The sequence below is a fragment of the Lingula anatina genome, chromosome 6 (assembly GCF_051362555.1).
Source record: "Lingula anatina isolate TDL-2025a chromosome 6, LinAna3.0, whole genome shotgun sequence".
NCBI lineage: Eukaryota > Metazoa > Brachiopoda > Lingulata > Lingulida > Lingulidae > Lingula > Lingula anatina.
In genome coordinates this window covers 23,546,603-23,566,750 of record NC_141772.1, presented here as the reverse complement: position 1 = coordinate 23,566,750, position 20,148 = coordinate 23,546,603, and the positions used below count along the sequence as shown (strand labels likewise).

The 20,148-nt window shown below is 36.5% G+C and overlaps 2 protein-coding genes across 9 annotated transcripts in view; one reads left to right on the top strand and one right to left on the bottom strand.

Moving 5' to 3' along the window:
• LOC106179252 (dedicator of cytokinesis protein 3) overlaps positions 1–9,485 on the bottom strand; it is a 44,752-nt gene extending 35,267 nt beyond the window's left edge. Inside the window, exons 1-3 of the mRNA XM_087016071.1 lie at positions 9,335–9,485; positions 4,552–4,638; positions 3,680–3,720 (exon numbers count right to left, since the gene is read on the bottom strand). Of these exons, the coding sequence (XP_086872197.1) occupies positions 3,680–3,720; positions 4,552–4,638; positions 9,335–9,374 (168 nt within the window). The 5' untranslated portion in view covers positions 9,375–9,485. The remainder of the gene's footprint in view (positions 1–3,679; positions 3,721–4,551; positions 4,639–9,334) is intronic.
• On the top strand, positions 9,457–16,053 carry LOC106179253 (zinc finger protein 277). Of its 8 annotated transcripts, none has more exons than XM_087016062.1 (13): positions 9,457–9,546; positions 10,296–10,574; positions 10,854–10,945; positions 11,151–11,233; positions 11,501–11,592; positions 12,123–12,187; positions 12,523–12,568; positions 12,774–12,906; positions 13,627–13,703; positions 13,995–14,094; positions 14,276–14,368; positions 14,539–14,663; positions 15,146–16,053. In XM_087016062.1, exons 2-13 carry the CDS (start codon positions 10,324–10,326, stop codon positions 15,342–15,344), a joined length of 1,356 nt encoding a protein of 451 aa, XP_086872188.1. In that variant the 5' UTR covers positions 9,457–9,546; positions 10,296–10,323; the 3' UTR covers positions 15,345–16,053. The 8 variants fall into 8 exon arrangements, with proteins under 8 accessions (XP_086872188.1, XP_086872193.1, XP_086872195.1 ...); XM_087016067.1 differs by having other exon boundaries at positions 9,514–9,535; XM_087016066.1 differs by lacking the exon at positions 9,457–9,546 and adding an exon at positions 9,581–9,767.
• The last annotated feature ends 4,095 nt before the right edge of the window (positions 16,054–20,148 follow it).

The following is a 20,148-nucleotide window of genomic DNA, read 5'->3' as shown; positions in this document are numbered from 1 at the left end:
TACTCGTATAATCACCAGCTTTTCTGTATTCTACTTAATGCCAGGAGGAGGCGTGTCATACAGTTAAGCTGATTGCAGTCAGCGAGAGTCTCTGCAGAGTTGGGTCCATCCATGTAGATCAATGGTGTCTATGGGAGTGAGACCTAATTCATGGGACTGAGTTCATATATGCTTGGTCTTTATTTCTAGATGTACATTTTGGACTACTTCAATTCAGGATAATTCCTTACTAGTCCACTAAAATAAAATACTTTGTGGTCTTAAACATTAACGGTCTTCTTTTTAATAAAACGGACCATATGTTTAATTTGTGTAGGCTATAACAGAGTAAAAAGTTAAAATAGACAAAACAGTTAAGACCATCTTTCCATCTAAAATTTTTCTGTGAAATTGGCCTCAGCTGCAAGCAACACAGCAGTAAGATGGTCTGTTAATTTGCTAAGTAAAACAGAACCACTGTAAGTTCAAGACATAAGTGTGTCATGGAGACCCGTCTCAGGTGTGCAATACTGGGTAATGGTCACCTGTCAGGTAAAACTGCAGGTAAGTCACACTCACAGTTCACTGTATTGCCTGGAGAATACATGAACACATATCATATATAATACCTGCTCACCTGACTTTACAGGTATGACAACAGGTATGACAACACTTATATTAAGACTGGCTGTCCAATTTTGTGTGTGACTTGCATGCATATCAAAGTGTACATACAAACCACAAGTACTCGTTTATCTTGTAAAGCACTTAAGATGTGGGATTGATAATAATTTTTATTGAGGTTGAAAAAAATACTCATCACAATGGTAATAGCATCTTTGGTTGAAAAAAGTGCAGAGGTCCAGTTAGGAATCGTGCAGCTAAAAATAAAGCAACACCTTGATAACAATGGCAATAGCTGGAGCCAAAGTTGTGCAGAATATGCAGTGACACGCATACTGCAGTCATCATAATATAGAAAGCACTGAGGATAGATGGGCGCATTTCCAGTGAAACTATCATTCAACATAGATCGATCCAACTCTGTAAGGCCTCTCACTGAATCAGATTTAATTTAAAAGATAAACACGCCTCCTCTTGTCACCAACATACTTGTCACCAGCTTTTCTGTATTCTACTCAATGCCAGTTGAACTGATTGCATTCAACGAGAGTCCCCGCAGAGATGGATTGCGTACAATAGTTTTATTGGGAATGATCCCTCAGTCTAGATCTATGTACATAAATATTTCTCTGCTGACATTCCTAAGGCCTAGCTGTTATGATGTCTTTGCTTTCACAGTGACCTGGTTTGTGTTACTGATGTCTCCCATCAAACAACTGGCTTGTACTGAACCAAAAACTTGGACAGGGAGAATTATTTGCGCATTTCATATAACTCCCCGCCCCCCCCCCCCCCCCCCCCCCCCCCACACACACACACACACACACACACTCTCTCAGTGATCAGTGGTTGCAGGCTGATAAATAGTACATCTTCTTCAAAACTAAAATTTAATGAATGGCTGTTCATATGGGTATGAAATGTGGGAAGGCCATGTCCAAAAACCTAAACTGTAATTACTTAATAAATACAAGCATGAATTAATTGTCCCCCCAAAATGTTCTGTTGGTAATACTTCAAAATGCTGATTCAAAGGTTCTGGAAAGTTTACGGGATTTCTGTCTCTTTTTGTGAGTGTCTAAATATGAAAAAATAAAACATCAGTAACAGAAGTGGGGTATTTGAATTATGATAAGCAGCTACTCTACAAGCCAAGTGTACAGTTCATAGATGATGAATGTCTGGGACAAGGAATTATCTAACAGTGAGGACCTACAGTGACAGCACCATACCCTCACTGTACTGTTAAGTATTAAAATACTGCTCAGTAGTACCCATGTCACACTTAGGTATGCACCTCTTATATGACACTTAATTTATTTTAGAATTTTTCTATCACTTTAGATAATCATGCGACTGAAGGCTGAAAATATTTGGATTTTATATCATATAGTGCTTCTAATATTTGGATTTTATATCATATGGTGCTTCTAATCTTTTATCTTTTATTAGAATATACAGAAGCAAGGTGGGCACAAGGGCACTATATCTCAAATTATTGAAAAAGCCAAATAAAAATAATGCAAATTACAATGTTCTTGTCAAAACCATGATATATCTAACCAATATCACTAGGTATTGAAAAGTTCCAAACAGCTTTTTCTCTTATATAATGCAGGTATAAAAACAACAGCCAAATATCTTGATTTCTAGATAAATCTAAGTCTTTCATCCCTAAAATAAATGTAGAAGGTTCTTTTTAAGAGCTGTCCTGGACCCCCCCCCCCCCTCTGCCCCCATCCCCGTCAGCAGGCAGGCACCATTAACTGCAGATCTAAATGACTGTTTTCATTAAAGTTGGCCTGCAGAGTTTCCTTGTTGTGTCATTAATACACTCTCAGCTGACTGAAAAATGATGAATATCCTGCTTGGTGAAAAAAAAAAACAGACTGCTTCTTCTCAGCTTGCATACACGGACTGGTACATTGGATCAGAAGATAGTGAGTCATGGGGGGAAATAATGAGAAAAAAATAAAGAAAAGGGAACCTTAAAACCAGGCACAAAAGATTTTTTTCAGCAAAAGCAGCACAAATAAAAAGACCCCATCGCTGCACTGCTTTTAGTTAAATGCAAAAGGCAACTTTATGATCTTCTCAAAATCTTCTCATTAAGAATTTGGCTCACAGATATTGTAATTACTGCTTTATTAACTTTTTGTACTCTCAGAAAACAAAATTATTAGAAGCAGCACAGACAAAGAAATGTAACAATTATAAAAGCTGTATAACTTGCAATGTAATAATTATTGTTGTTAATATTATTATTATTAATATTCATGTGGTTATTATTATTATTATTATTATTATTATTATTATTATTATTATTATTATTATTAACTTGGAATAATCACTGTATATTATGGTTGCTAAATGTGGGTCAAAATTATCTTTTCAGTTCAAGTCTTGCTTATTTCTTGGCAAAGATATTCATCATAAGTTTTTCGCTCCAACTATGTTATCCAGGGCAGTTTAGTGGTAACAGGAAGTTTGCTTCAGAATAATTTTCGAGAAAATTGTTATGCAGACATAATGCCAAATCTGATCTGATCTAACAAAAACTTTGACCAAACTTGCTATGAAATATTTGCAGTGACTGTGTCACAAACAGGTGTCACAGTGTTTTTCTCTGATCACACAAGGCCTTTCTCAAGGTGTGATATGGTAAATACAGAGGGGTAGTTTATAACATACAAGACATATTGTTGTCCTAAAGGCATGTGTCTGTGTGTGGGTGTGTGGGAGGGGGGGCACCCAGCCTTGAACAAATATTTGTTCTCACCTCCAACTTTTTCCTTTCACATTATCTTTTCATATCAAAGTGAAATAACAAATCTACATTTGCACCTCTCAGCTCTCTGCAGAGTGAACTTGTAGGAATAGAAATGGCACACAGTTTTATAGAGAAAAAAAACTTCGACAGAACAAGTCATGTGACATGACTCTTATGTCAGTAAGATGTATGTGTTGTTTAAACTATCAGTGTAGGATCAGAGTTCATACTTTTCAAGGTCTTAGGACTGAAACAGGAATTTTATGAAAAAAAAAAGAGAAAATGTACTCCATAAATTCCCATTACCTTAATATCCTTGTTCCTGGTTGAGGCCCCCCTGTACCAGCCTGGAAAACAATACAAAATTCTGTTATGTAACACATATAGTGATATACCTGATACAATTCTTTTTGAACAAGGCCAAAGTACATTTCATTTTCTCAGATAACAAGATTTATTATATTGTTTTCTGTTAAAGGTGACAACATAGAGTATCTGTTTTATCTGTCCACTTCTTTCTTTTTAACTATTATCAAAACACACTCTGGACTAGAGATCAAAGCCCTTCAGTACAATGTGAAGTACTTCAGTCATTTGATCTTGTGTGCTCAGTAAACTGAGGGACACTGTTTGTCTTAGACAAGGAAGTTTGTCTCTTGATAAAAGCTGCAAAATCATTTAACACACAGGGTTTTTGTTTAGCTGTAAGAGACTTCCTCTGTGGATATGATGAAGGGAAGGGGGGATCACTTTATTTATATCAGGTACAATGCTTCACTCCACATTCTTCCTTTGCTTGTATATTTGAGAAGGATTGTATTGTAGGGAGTGAAGCAAAGAACCTCTATAAATAGGGGTGACGGGTGAGGGGGGGGGGGTGGAGGTCTCATGCAGAAAACTTGAGGCTAATATTAAGAAAGCCCAAGTTTACAAATTCAACCAGCAGACCTATTGAAAATGTTGCTTCAAAGGGTGCTGTCTTTTAACTTTTTTGAAAAGAAGGTCCTTGTAATAAATGAAAATAAAATTGTTCCAAAAAATGATATCCTATGCAATCTGTCCCTAAATCTACACAATTAAATAAGTTAAATATTATCATACTGTTTTTATGATGTTCTTATTTCAGACTGTGCTGTGTTTTGCAGTTTTTTCTTTGTTTACATAAAATAATCTGTTACCTGAACATTCTTCTAGAATCTGCACTGTCTCTCCTATCTCCAACGACAGTCCAAATCTCACGCACGAACCATCGAAGTTGTACACAGCTGGAAAGGAAAAAAGTTCAATAAATTATACCAAAGTTGGGGTAATTCTTTATCTGACTTCAACTTGATTTTTTTTTAGTGCAACTTTTTTTCCATACATGTCCTAATACTGACAAGTTTTTTATTTCTAACTGAAGACACCAACTCTCTTTATTATTGTCAAATAATCATCATTAATAAAAGATGCATAATTAACTGAGCTAAAAAGAAAACAGGCATTTTTATGTCATATCTTTTTTCCAACAAACTTGCTAAAATGAAAAAAAATTCATAAAAGAAGCTTCAGTCAAGTTTATTATAGATTTTTTTTACTATATACTGAATTATTTCAAATACAATATCTGGTAGTTTTAGCCAAAGGCACCTTTTAATAGGAAAAATAATCATAAAATTCACCATATTTCCAAAATCAGGCACATTCTCTTCAGTTTTAGGCACTGGCAACACAGGAAACTTAACAAACTAAATCAGATAATTTATTTTAGACAAACAAAAACAAACAAAAAAACTGTCAATTCAGTGGTGCAATTTGTGTTATCAGACTTCCAACTAAAACAAGAACAAATATTACCCTAGAGAGTCACCAAGTACACCCTGTGTGTTACATATATAACTGGAAATGTCACAGACATACTGACAGTGGAGCTGAGTTAGCAGGGACCCGTGACTTCCAGGGTGATCAAATCTGATACAGATAAGAGGTAATAACTGGCTCATAGCTACAAATACCTTCCACTTCTCCCCCCCTCCCTCTCCGCCCCCATGACAGTTCTTATCAAACTAGAACAATTGAATGGGATGTTATAATTCAGTGACATAGATTATATGTCAACTCTGGCATCCATTTGTTATGGAGTCTGGAGAAAAGACATGACATTTACGAATCTACCAAGCCTGTAGGGGCAGAGGCCTGTAATTAAACAGATTAAATCTTGTTTCCAAGGTTTTATTGCTAATTCCCTGCAGGGATGGTGGGTGTGGTAGGCGGGGAGACAAATAGGGGATTAGTGGCATCACTTTCAAGTGGGGTCAGCCATATTTTATTCTGTGGATCATCTGTTCTGAATACGGCCTTAGACTTGTTAATAAATAACATTCTTTGTTTGTTTTAGCATCTATGTTGTCCCAAAGTCTCCTACCCCCAATGTTTGTGAATAAAAAAGGTGCAATGGATGCATTCCAGGTCACACATCTTACCTAACCCAGAAAACCTTCCCTAACCCAATATAAACAATAAGATCAAATCATCCCAAACCAAAAGAATTTTTTGTGTACTTGTTATTGCTCTTGACTAATTAAGTCCCTCTCAAACATATTGGGACAACCTTATTTCAGAGAAAGTTTATTTCTTTACCACAAATATTCAACTACAATTTACTATAAAACATGCTCCTAAGGTCAATGAGCCCTTTATTTATATCAAGGGAAGTAAACAGTAGTTTGTAAAAAAAAGGAAATTTGCTACTGGCCATACGGCCGTACTCCTTTTAAAATCAGATCTGAAAATGTTTAAAAATTATTTTTAATTCTTTGACAACAAATTGGTAGACAATCCACATATTTGTATTAAGTTCTCTATCAGTTACCGTAGCTATCTTTGACACCATTTGTCAATCTTTTGTCAGTTCAATAACTTAATTTAATACCTTCACAATATCAGAAACCCTGATTCACTGTTTGTTTGATATAGATCTCCTAATGCGAAGAATACGTTGAAATGTGATGCATTTACCTATCAGCTATGGGTTCAATCAAATTATAGAAATAAATATGAATGAAAAACTAGTGGATCAAAATAAGTATGTTGTCCATCTAATAAATAACACCATTAATAAAAAAAAATCATAAAAGAAATTGTCCTTTGTATTGATGTTGTGCTGAACCAAGCTCTATATGACAGTGTCAGGTCATAGACCAGTGGGTTCAATACCCACATAAAATACATTCACAAGTCACCGAGATTTCATAACAGATCTGTGAGGTATGACTCACTGCATACCGTAATACACATTAGCTGTAACATTAGAAATCTACTGAGGTGAGGTTACTAACGTGACTGCTAATTTAAAGTAGATTTCAAGTGTCACATCATTTTAGCAGTCTGCCAAGTTAAGCACTGTCCTGGACTGTCAATGCCAGTAAAAATCAGACCAGGACAGTGAATTTTCTGAAAAACAATTACTGACCCAACCAGGCCAGTGGATTTTTTCAGCTGTAACATGCACTCCAGTTCCTTATATAAATGTTCAGGCTAAATGTTAAAGTCTTTTTTATAATAACCTCTTGAAAACCTCATGTTTTTGTTCTTATCTGTAATAGGAAGCCTGTTTGATATCAATGTGTTAATTTAAGTATTTTTTTTTTTTTTATTTTTAAACTGGACTTGGGTCAGTAAATTTTGATTTAAGCCAGTAGATCCTTAGACTATGGTGGCCAGATGGCATCCGACCCGAGTTCAAAAGTCTTTGGCACAAACTGTTAAGGGCTACATTTACCACCATTTCAAATCAGTTTGGAGAGAGACCATGGCTATCTTCACATCCAGTAGTCAACTTCAGCAAGACAGGTGTTGTATCACACTTGATGAGATTGACAACTTAATAGCATGGCTATTACACAAGAGACTCACCTAGATCATAGCCACGGGGGTGCGGGTGGGGGAGCACAATATCATATACCCCCTTCTCACCCCTCCCTACCATTTAATGGTTATATCTGCCTATAATATGTAACAGTGATGTAACATGAGCTGTATCCACTAATATGGCTTACACTATTATATATTATATATTATGATGTGTACACAGGGTGACAAGTGGGTTATAGAGTTATTACAAAGCTTTAATGTCAAGCACTGACTGGCAGCAATATGTTAACTAAATATCATAATCATTTCTATACACACCAGGCACTGCTGCTATCATTATACCATGACTTGAGACTAAACAATAGCTTTATTTGCCCTCTTAACTTGTACTACAACATTACAACATCCTACGAGTCTGAATCAATGCATGAGACAAAAAATATCTTGAAGCCCTTGGAAGCAGCTGTCATAAATATCTAAACAGTTCCAAAGGGTCTTGGGGTTCACTTTTTTTTTTTTTTTTTGGGGGGGGGGGGGGGGGTGGAGGTGGTTGGGGGGCTCTCTCTCAGAGGTCAAGAACTCTCACAGTACAGCAATGGACACTGAATTACCCAGAGGAATTTCTGTGAATATCTGGTTAAATACATTCTCCCTGTGACCCTTGGGGGGGGGGAGGGGTCAGATAAAATAAAGTTTACCAGCCACTGTACCACCCTCCCCCCAGAGGCAACTCCATATTGAAGGATACAGAGGAAACACTGGTCCTGAAGTTCTTTCCACATCAGTTTTCCTGTTTTTTCGTACATCCAACTTGTACACATTAATAAAGCTGCTTCACAGGATTCTCCACAGAAATGCTGCAGGCAATAATCTTAAGCCACAGAAACTCACTGGCAGACAGCATTTTGCCTGTTTAGGATTAATTTGTATGCAAGTAAGTTACCTGGCTCTATGCAAGTAGAAATCTGCCAGGAAGAATCCATTGCCTCAGCATATTCAATACTTCAATAAGTCATAGTGAAGCAACCTAATGGAACTCTGTTCTTTATTATGGCATAGTATAATAAAGTGTGTAGCTGCTTAGGGTGGGTCTTCTTTTTTCTTTATGATCTACTTAACTGCCTTTAACAAGCTGGCACTGATGGTATGTTCTAATAACATTAGGTAAGTTACCAGTTAGCCCAAGTCTTACTAAAACGATGATATTGCTGTCAATTACCATTAATATAAAAGTATTTTAATGACTTTCTCTATGATATAATTTCTTTTTAAAGATATCAAGGTGAAGTCAAGACATAAATCAACTTTTCTCATATAGCAACTAGGATCTAGATACTGTGAACAATTTACATGCAAACCTATACATAATACAGGTAGACCTAAGAATTATCTAATAATAACAGATATTACTGAATGTTAATAACTGCATGGGATTGTTATCAACACTATCTCTCCTGCATACATTGTGTTAATTAAGTGATCTTTTCTGAGATGCCACGGGTAAATTATTAAAACATTATCATTTTTATTAGATACATCAAACCTATAATCTGTAAATACTGTGTAGGCTTATTACTTAGTCATCAAATAATGTACTAAGTAGCATTGTATTACTGGATCATTTTGAGTCACCCAATGCAGTAACAAAATGTCATTTTAACATCCTAGCATTGTAGAAAAATTGCCAAGTTTGTTTTTTCTTCCTTTTCAACAATGATGTAACAAAAATCAGGGGTCCATATCAGCTGTTCGTGTTGGTTTCAGAAAGTCGCATGACTTGGTCTATTAATAAACCACTTCAGTGAAACCGTTACTTCCTACTTCCTGCATGCCCACCCCCCCTCCCAACGTCCCCTTCATGAAAACCACAATTAATTCTAATGTGAAACACGTACCAAAAGTCACCAATAATTCATCTAATGTGGACAATTGTGTTACTTTAATCTATCACATAGCCGAAGAACGCTGGGGTAGAGGAAACTCGAAACTACGCCACGACAGTTCACATTCAGCTCACAACAGTAAATGAATGGTATGCGAAAGGGTGACCGAAAACATCGTCCCCAATATCTCTCGTCGAGAAAGAAACCTACAAATATTTACACTTACCAACGCCGTACTTCTTCTCCTTTGGCGTTTGAGTCCACATTTTATCCTCACTAGGCTTGGTCTAAGATAATAATACACAGTTTCCGCAACATCGCGTTTTGTTGCCTTCACACTTCCTCCATGTTGTTTTGGTCATGTGACCAGCGCGGATTTCCCTACGGCAGTGCAGCCACGCGGAAGTTTTCAATTGTGTAGTAATCGGCACTAATGAGGTTGATTTTTTGTATAGTTGTGATTATTTTTAAATTAACGATTGGAGTTATTGAAAAGTGCTGATATCGTCAAGATAGAACAGCTGCGTGCGTCGTTTGCAACACAGTTTTTTCCACTATGTAACAAGTTCGCGTTTTATATCACAAAGATGTCTGCGCCCATGTTGAAAACATTGCAAAATACGGAGTGAAATTATTTTCGGGTTACACACCGTTTGGCTGTTAGAATAGCAATTTAGTTTAGGGTAAATGGAAAATACATCGTGTTATATGAGAATGTTTTGTCTTAACAAATTTTTTTGTCGAGAAACTAGCAAATAACTTGTGCTGCTCATCGTTGAGATACGTTTTTGAATTTGAGAAAGAGCCAAGGAATGTCCCTTATAGTTGTTGAACCGTTCCGGTAGATATACATTCGTTGGATTTTAGAATATATTTGGATAATTTGAAGTAAGATCAAAATTGTAAAAAGACAACAAAACAGTGGTATACACGTAGTTGTACACTTTTTAAAGATATACTCGATCGGTACTGGTATATCTTGATCATTAAAATGAATTATTAAGAATAATCTAGGCAGGAAGGTCCTAGAAAAACACCTTTTCACCATAAAAAGTTCTGCTTTTACTCAAAATCATTTCTCAGTGAGTTAGCAAAGGTGCACTTTTCATTACAAATTAAAAGACCCCACTCCCTTTAAAATTACATGACTACAGGACTAAAACTTAACGTATGTGTCATCATTTCAGGTCCTGTTAATTTCTCAATCATGCCACCATGACAGAGTCCCACAGTGCAGAGAGCCCCTTCCTACAGCCTCTGAGTTTTGCTGCAGAAGAAGAAACTTCTGAAAACAAGACAACTCAACTTCCAGAAAGAACCAAGGAAACTGATGAAGTGATTGTCCAGTGTTTCTTCTGTCAGTTGACATTTAACTGCAGTAGAACGAAAGACGAACTCCTGAAACACTTGGTTGAAGAGCATAAATTTGTGATTGGTGATGTGAAATTGATTGCTGATTTTAAACAGTAAGTTGCATTGCGTATGTTTTCTTATTTTTTCCTACTATATTTTTTAATTAGTTTTTTAGTTGTGTATACATGTATTTCCAAACAAAAGTCAACCTCTATTTAGTGTCTGGGTATTTGAAGTATATTATTTTGCTTTCTATGGATGACAATTAAGTTTTTATATTTAAGATTCCTTATAGTAAAAAAATTAATATTTCAGATATAATACTGTATTCATATGACATAGATATCAAATATTGTATATTTTGACATCTGATTTATGTAATTATATCTCAGATATGCAGAGTATTGGAGAGGGAGGTTCAAGGAACAGCGTTTGGAAGACTTTTGCAGTGTTATTAACACAAATACAAAGGAGACTGATATTGGTAATGTATTCATATTTTTTTTACCTCCAAGGCTAGAAAGATATATTTTGACCTTTATCCTATAAAGTATTGGTTATTCTGGATTTTTCTTCTGCATTTACAATTCTCAGTGTGTCTTATATAATTGGCTTTCAAATGATTTGCCATGGGTGATAACCTTTATGAATATTTATTACTGATTGAATGATATTTTTTATATTAAAAGGTCCCAAGGAATCATACTACCTACTATGCGATTTGCTGCCAGAAGATAAACAGCTGAGACAGAAGATTCAGAGAGAAAAATTGGTGAGGATATGTCAACAATTGATCTTTCATTTTCTTTTTCCCTCTCCCCCTTCTCTCTCCTTCACCCCCCCCCCTCTCTCTCTTTTTCCCTCTCCCCCTCCTTTCTCCTTCACCATCTTTCTCTCTCTCTCAGCCCTACGTTGATTTCAACATTATGTTTTTCTTAAATGATGGTAATTCAGTTTAGGAAGGATAAAGAAAGATAATTTTTTTAAAAAATTCAGTGGAATTTAATTCTATTTGATGATACTGTAACTTTACACCTAGGTGCTTGTATTAGAACAGCAGCAGAGGGAGAGAGATGACACAACTTTCTCCAGAATATGTTTATTCTGCAGGGAGCTTTTTCATGGAAACAGGTATAAGAAAAATATCAGTCTTCAAAATGTCATGAAAAAGTTCCTTCAACCTCACACAGATACAAAATGGCTGCGTGTCACAAATTATTCTGATCATATCGGTATCTACGTGCTTAATCTTGCCAATGGGTGATTCCACAAAAAGTGATTCTCTCAGTGACTTTCACATTATATTAGCATAATTCTGACAAGTTGCTCTGTTATCTTTTCTGTTTTATACTATAATGCCCTCCAATATAGAAATAAATCAAGAGTATGTAATTAAATAGAGGTATAAAACAGATATGTCCATATTACACTAAATATGTGACACTGACTTGTCTCTAAAATCTTTATTTATTGTGAAGGTATACTGTTAATTGCTTTGTTTAACTTGGGTGAATTTTTGTCTTCACATTGACTAAAAAGGTTGTGACCTCCAAAACCAAGTATATGTTCATTATAGTGAAGAAAGAAATGAAAAAGCTAGAATATCAGAAAGGGAAAAATGGGAGAAAAAATTATTACAATGCCTATATTCTGTATTTCAGATCAGAACTCTTCAATCACATGAACTCTGAGCACAATTTCAATGTAGGACTTCCAGACAACTTGGGTAATGTTGGCAATATTATATGTGCATGCTGTACACTAGTTTGTGTTGACTAAAATGGTGACTCTATCTTTGTGTGGGTGTGGGCTTTTATGTCACATATTTAAACTGACCGGAGAGCATGTAACAAGGTCTGCTGTTTTGTAAGTTGATTTCTGATAATGGAGATGATATTATAAATGTTTTTATCAGTTATGACTTTCTTAATTTAGATATTTATCTGAACTTGCTGACATTTTCAAGTGCTGATTAAAACAAATATTATGTTGTTAGTTTTACAAACAGTGCAAAGATTGGGTAGTTATGATATTGCAAGTCAATTTTTTTGTCATCTTCAGTAAACACAGATGAATTCCTGGATTTACTGCAGGAGAAGCTTGACAAGTAAGACAAAAGATGTAAAGATAGTTGAAATATTATCAAATATATGGATGTTAAAACAATCACCTGTTCAGAAGTAAAAAGGCTAAAACAAAAGTGCCAATATTGAAAAAAAAGTCATTTTTTGACAATTACATTTTCACTTTTTCTGAGTTTTTTTAGCTTAAGATAATCATAATCATGTAAGTTTCTGGAACTTTTTTCCCAGCCTTCAGTGTCTGTACTGTGAGAAGAATTTCAAGGACCGCATGACCCTCAAAGAACACATGAGGAAAAAGCAGCACAAAAGAATCAAGCCACAAAATCCTACCTATGACAAATTCTATGTCATCAATTATCTGGTAATTTTATTTACATTGTTGAATTAGAAGTTGTATAAACTTGCTTTAATTTGTGAGTTCCAGTAGATCACAGAGAAACAATAGTATTTTTCATGTCCCTCAATTTGCAATGCAGTTATGATATTTTTGACAGAAGTTGCAGACAGAAGTTGGTTCAGATTGAAAAAAAATGTGCTGGTTTATATTTATGTTGGCAGTTCTCTATAAGGGCATTAGAAGTCAGTTTATGTGTGCAAAACTGCAGAACGCAAAGCATTTTTTATTTATTTTAACTTTCCACTAATGTAGTATAGGTAATGCAGTTTTGTGAGTTTGATGGTAGATTTACTGGTCAGTCTTAGGCTTCATTCACATGAAATGTCTATTTTCTAAATTCTATTTTCTATTCGCAATATGTCTTATGATCTCGGTCTGTGCCCTGAATATCCCGCGGCGTAATTACTGGCAGCGCGAGCCAGTTACTATAAGTTACTATAAGAATAGAAATAGAAAATAGAATTTAGAAAATAGACATTGCATGTGAACGAAGCCTTAGACAAGTGTCTACTCTTCTAGTCAATCCAAGACTAGTGTCAAAGCTACTAGTCAGTCATCAGACCAGTCTCATACTCTGCTAGTCAATCCTCAGACTAAGCAGATGACTCACCATTAATATGTTATATCAAGTCACTTACTGTACCTAAATATGAAATGCAGGATGTGTATGATTTCCAATTTCAGGAACTTGGTAAAAATTGGGAGAACATACAGTCAGAACATGATGTTGCCATAGAAGATGATGAGACTGACAATGAAGAGTGAGTGTGCTAAGCTAAATTTAAAGTTGTCATATACTTTCAGTTTTCAGTCTATGCTTTGATACAGTCTAAAGTAATTGTGGAAGGATGCATAGGTGGGGGGGGGGAGGGGGGGGGGGGCAGGGATGACATTTTTCAGGGTATTGGAAGATTTAAGACTTTTTCGAACCCATAGAACCCCAAAAAATCATTTTTCAGATCCATGCAGACCTGCATTTAAAATGGAGAGGGGGAGGGGGGGCATGCCATATTTTCAGACTTTTTCATTTCTGCTTGTTGTCTACATTTAAGAGAGTGGACAGGCTGGACCGACGACACTGGAGCCAGAGCTGTCTGTCTGTTCTGTTGCCATGGTGATACTGACATGGACCGCCTCCTAGAACACATGAAGGTACAGTACAGGGAGACAGTGCAGTGCGCTTACTTTTAAATTTTCTTCAGTAACACAGAACGCAGATATTGTTTTTTAATTGATAAAAAGAGATGAACCTAAACAATGTGATGCCAAAATTATGCTTCTTTTACTTTGAAGATGTAAATCTATTGGAGGAAGACTTTTTTTGTATTTGAAGGTGGTTCATGGATTTGACCTAAAAACTGTCAGGCAAGCAAAGAGGTTGAACTTTTATCAACAGGTCAAATTGATTAACTACATCAGGAGACAGGTAAATTGCATTTTACAAAATACACCGTAGAAGTGTTGATTGTTTCATAACTTTACACAAAGCTATAATTTGTTGTTCCACAATTGAAAGCTCAATTTGAATACTTTCTGGGACTTTGAATAGTACGGAATACAATGTGACCTATCCCAGTTCTTGTTTGTTTTGCTTAGATGCACCAAAACTGCTGCATTCTCTGCTGTGAAAAGTTTGAAGCAAGAGAAGATCTGATTGGACATTACACACACTCTGGTCATGTGACTCAGTTCCCAGAATCCTCAGACTGGGACCAGCCCCAGTAAGTGGGGAATTATCTGTTACCTCAAGTTCTGTTATATAATATAAACATTTTGATGAAAAATTCTCAATGTATATAAATATGAAAGCAGTTTCAAATTTTTTATCAAGTCACTGGTATCAGATATCAAGCATATCAGGTATTTGTTCATGTTTTTATTTTATCAACATATTTTTATTATGTATTTCACCCCATTTCCATAGATTTTTAGATCGATCTATCCCTGTTGGGAGTATCACTAGATTACTGTCAGCTTGGCCGGCTTAAGCATCTGTCCTGCCTACTAAAAGCTGTCAGGGGGTAATTAACTATGGTGCCCGCTCGGCTGACTGCAATTTAGCGTGAACCCCCAGGGAGTTAGATCGATCTAAATCTCTGGGAAAGCACCCTTAGTTTGGCTAAACTACATTAATCAGTCTATATCTACACACACGTAGTAGGTATATTTATTGATATAATTGCAAAATGTTTTTACGACTCAGGTATTTCTTCCCAACTTTTGAAAATGACAACCTACTTTGCGGGCTGGAGGATGACAGAGAGGATGATGGGAATGAAAGAGGGGATGATGGGATAGCTGCTGACAAGGACTGCAACGTTGTGATAGCAGAAGACACCCAAGTGCCAACTGAGTCAATTTTAAAAGAGGGAACTGTTTTACAAGAGCTCATAAGATCCTGAGACTAATTTGAACCTTATGTGTACAGACACTCTGTGGTACTAATATACTATGCAAATTTTCAGGGTTAGAGATCAGGCGTCATCATGCATACTTAGACAAAAATGACAATTATATACTTTTTGCATGCAGATTAATTAGCTTTACAACCCATGCCTTTAGAGACAGACAGTATCAAACCCAAAAAGATGACTCTCCAGAGAAGACTTGTGTAAGTTATCTCACAACAAAAACTCGTTTGTGAGGTTTTGAGTGGAGTTCTCTATTCCTTGAAACAACCTACTAGAACCAGTCTTATATACCTGAGACCGGCATTACCTGCAAGTTACAGATAGAAAGTGTTAAAGCAATTATTAAAAAAATAGCAGAAAAAGTCATAACATGAAAGAGTCATCAACAAATGGCCCATACTTACCCCATTGATTTCACAATATCCTAGGACAGATGCAAGTACCAAGATTAAAGTTTGATGTATTTAATATCATAATCTTAAGCCTTAATTTTGTGTTGGGGTTAAACTATCTTTCATGGCATTCCCAGGTTCCGTTACATGAAGGTCCTTGGGATTTGTAAAGACACTATATCCTAAACTTATTATGGCAGTTAAGCCTGGATTATGTACAATATCATCTGAAACACTCTCTTTCTCTGCAGTACTAAAAAATATTCTGATTTGAGAAGTCGAGTACAATACATATCTTTTCTCTTAGAGTTAACTGTTAGTTTATTGCTGTTAACTGGTTGTTTAGAATTCGACAGTGTTCATGCCACATCAGTGGCAGCTTTGAACCATTCAGTTACAATGCATGTCTTAAACATATTGTCATTTCATTTCTCATTCAATGTTACTTAGACCCCATTCCCAGAGATTAGATCGATCCAAACTTATGAGCTCCCTGGGGGTTCACGCTAAATAGCTGTCGGTTGGAACCTAGGCTTAAACAATTGTCTGGGTATTGAAACAGAAAGTTTTAACATAACTTTGCAAAAATATACCCTGCATATATCTCTTGCATTAAGGTTACTCCGGTCCTTTAAGGAATTCAATCTCTTTTTTTTTTTCTACGTGTTTTACTACGCATCGGTAAAAGTGGAGCCGAGAGAAAAAGCTATGTGCGCCCTCTACACATGATGAGCCAAATATGGCAGTATGGTTCGCGGTGAAAACCGAGAATTTGCCAGCGAGCAGTGGTACAAAACACACCGATATTTTGGTCGAAACACGAACGCCAGCATCGTGGCTGAAGGGAGGAAGATCCTACTGTTTTTCAAGACTGGTCCGGCATCGATGTGGTCGTTGGTGACGATACCTTGTCAGCATGGGTGTCTGCAGGGGGTGGGGGAGGTCAATGGGGTTACTTGCCCCCCCCCCCCCCCGGAATTTTGGCGGGCACGTTAATTGAGGTTACCCAGCCAATTATTATCTCCCCCTTCAATGACTTTTGTCTATCCCCTTGGGTCAAAATACTAATCTGACCTGGTATGACGTCACACAAGGACATATGATGTCGTCAACCACCACGTCATCAGTCTGACCAGACCAGAGTTGGGTGAAGGCGTAGGGCGCGGAATCTCTTCTCAATCCATGCGTCCAAACGAGACTGAATGATGGTCGGGTGGCGATAGCCTTCTAATGTGACAGTTTAGATTATCGTTTGCCATATATCAGCTTTTCGTTAATTCAAAACTTTTTTTTCGGGGTAATATAAACACATACAGGCCTTTTTTTGCTTGGTTTTAAGGTTTAAATTTAAACAAATAGGTATAATTGTAAGGAGTGGGCAAGGGAAATATGGCAAGGACAAAAATCTGTTGAAGGAAAACACTGGCTCTGTTTGTCAATGAGAGAGAGAAGAGAGAGAAAGAGAGCTTGTCCTCTGTTCATTCTTCATTACCGATGCTTAGGCAAAAGAACCATCAACTACGGAGCAAGCAAGTAAGACGATGAATGTAGGAATTGAATCTGGTACAAAAAATTAAGTATTTGAATGCAGCGTGAAGAATCCAATTCAATCGTTTTTTATATAAGCAACGTAACTGTTTCAGACACAATCTGGTCTAAGTCATTGCATATTATGTTTCGTTCAAAAAAAGCTGTCACCCCTGTTAAAAGGAAGGACGGATCTGAGGCACGGGAATATAGGAAGAAGCTGATATATCTAACAGATATCGCGTCTCAGCTGACACCGGTGAATAAGCGTCAGTATATAGATAATGCCAGCATCCATTAATGAAGTAAAAGCTTTTGTGCGGGCGACTCACTGGTTCAGGTGATATTTTAAGCACCATTTCCTAATGTTACTGGGTCTGGGCTAGCTAGATAGGCCAGAGTTTCTGAAAGAGAAAACAAAGAGAACATTTGAATCGAATCTTTTCATATAATCTGTCAGGTTGCTGAAGGCGTCAAGGCAACCAAGATAATTGTAGGAATTAAATCTATTACAAAAAGAGAAAAAGCACTGTGGGTTTCAAATACTTGATGATCAGAGAAAATTAGAAAACGTGTATATCAAACCCCAGTTTAGCATCTGCGTACGTCTGCCTACATATGATTTCAAAGATTCATGTTTTCGTGTTTAAGTCTCTCTCTCTCTCTCTCTCTCTCTCTCTCTCTCTCTCTTCTCGATGCCCGGCAAACCAAGGAAGATCTCCCAGAAAATTCGAGTGGTTCTTCAACAAGGACGGCAGTTTAGCCAGGTGTTCAGTTCTCCTTACTTCCTGTCAAATAATATAGGCAATTTTACTAATAACTAATCACTAATAACTAATCAGGCATTGAAAAGATACATAAAATAATGAATACAAATAATGCGTTTTGCAGAGATCGTCCTCACTAAAAAAAACGGCCAATCCACCCCCTGCGTGCACCATGTTGCACAAATCCTGATTTTTGGTGAGATGAGATACTCCTGAACAGTTAGAAAAATACCAGTTATTAAAACCGAGTTTTTGTTAATAGTGTTATTATTATTATTATTATCCACATTATAAAATAAATACGCAGTGTCTGGTTCACTGATTAGATGAAGGTATTATAGTTTATATCCATTCACTGGTTTCAGTGTAAAAAAGATGTACATGTTCATCCCAGTTCATTCCCAGGTCGTCGCTTATTATCAGGTTAAAATGACGGTAGATTTCACCTTTTCTGGTGCTTATTCATTTGTATATACAGGAGGAAGATGATGGCCTGTCTTTGGAAAGTTACATATGAAGTTCGTTATTTTGTTGCCGTTTCATTATTGGACTGATCGTCAAATATGTCCCCTCTGAGGGGGTGGGGGTGGGGGAGGATTCCTGATAAATAAACACGTTACGGGGGGGGGGGGGGGGTATGGGCTTGGTTACGCATTACTGATTCAAATTGTAAACGCATAACAACTTATTTGTTTAACAGAATTCTTTAATGTCACTCGGGGGGTTAGACAGGGTGATCCTCTGTCCCCTTACATATTTACTATCTGCATAGAATTGCTCAGCGCGGCGGTCAAATTTGATCCAAACATAAAAGGGGTCTTACTGAATAACTCAGAATACGTCATTACACAATACGCAGATGACTCTACGCTCCATCTAGCAGATGAAAGAGAGTCATTGAATGCAGCTCTGGATATGCTAGAATTGTTCTCTCAATGTTCAGGATTGAAAATAAATTTTGAAAAAAGCCAGGCTGTTTGGATTGGAGCAAAGCGCTGCTGTGGTGAGGAGTATCAAACCTCTAAAAGTATATTTTGGAATCATAGTGGGAAATTTAAACTGCTGGGTATTTGGTATAACCTAGCAAAGGAGGACATTTATGAAGAAAATTTTAGAGAAAAATTACATTCCATCAAATCGTTGTTAAATGATTGGTCGTTCCGTCATATTTCACTCCTAGGTAAAGTAACTATTTTAAAATCCTTGGCACTCCCTACCATCATCCAAATATTAACTGTCCTCCCTATGCCTGCTGATCATTTCTTTAAAGAATTGGAGCGAGTCTTTTATCGCTTTATCTGGAACAGTAAAATAGATAAAGTTAAGAGAAATGTTATGATTAATTCTTATGAAACCGGTGGATTAAAGGTCCCCGAGGTGAAATCCTTCTGTAAAGCTCTTAAATTGATATGGCTAAAGAAATTGGTAAATCCACATAATTGTTCTTCGTGGAAAATTCTTTTGATGGATGAGATTGCGGAAATCGGGGGAGTTGACGTATTGCTACTTCCATTGAAGAGCCTACAGTCTATACGCAATATTAATATACTAAACACTTTCTGGAAAGAGATTTTGGGAATATGGGCTTCTGTGCAAGAATTTTCTACTACTTCTCCGGATGATATCCTAGCACAACCTTTATGGGGAAATGATCATATTAAGATCAATAAAAAGATAATCTTCTATAAACCTTGGTTTTGAAAAGGAGTGCTTTACGTTAATGACCTGATTGATAATACTGGTTCAGTAAAAAGTCTAGACGTTTTTTGTGATGAATATAATATAGATTGTAATTTCCTTGACTATCAAGGCGTCATCAGCGCTTTACCTTCTGCCTGGAAAACTGTTATAAGAGGGTATCAAAAGAACCTTGCAGCAATAACAAATAAAAATCTCGTATTATTAAAATCGAAAAACAAATTAACGAAACTTTTTTACCCGAAATTTATTTCAGATAAGGAAGCAATACCTTTTAACATCCATGATAAGTGGAGGGAAAAGCTGAACATTGATTTTTCAAGTGAAAAGTGGAAGCTAGTTCATGTATTGCCCTTTCGAGAAACAAACGATCATAAACTTCTCACATTGCAATTTAGAATTTTACATAGA

Coding starts and splice junctions, on each gene's coding strand:
- LOC106179253 (XM_087016062.1), top strand. CDS start 10,324: ATGACAGAGTCCCACAGTGCAGAGAGCCCCTTCCTACAGCCTCTGAGT. Junction 12,188..12,522: donor AGGACTTCCAGACAACTTGG/GTAATGTTGGCA, acceptor TGTCATCTTCAG/TAAACACAGATGAATTCCTG. Junction 14,095..14,275: donor GCCTCCTAGAACACATGAAG/GTACAGTACAGG, acceptor TTGTATTTGAAG/GTGGTTCATGGATTTGACCT.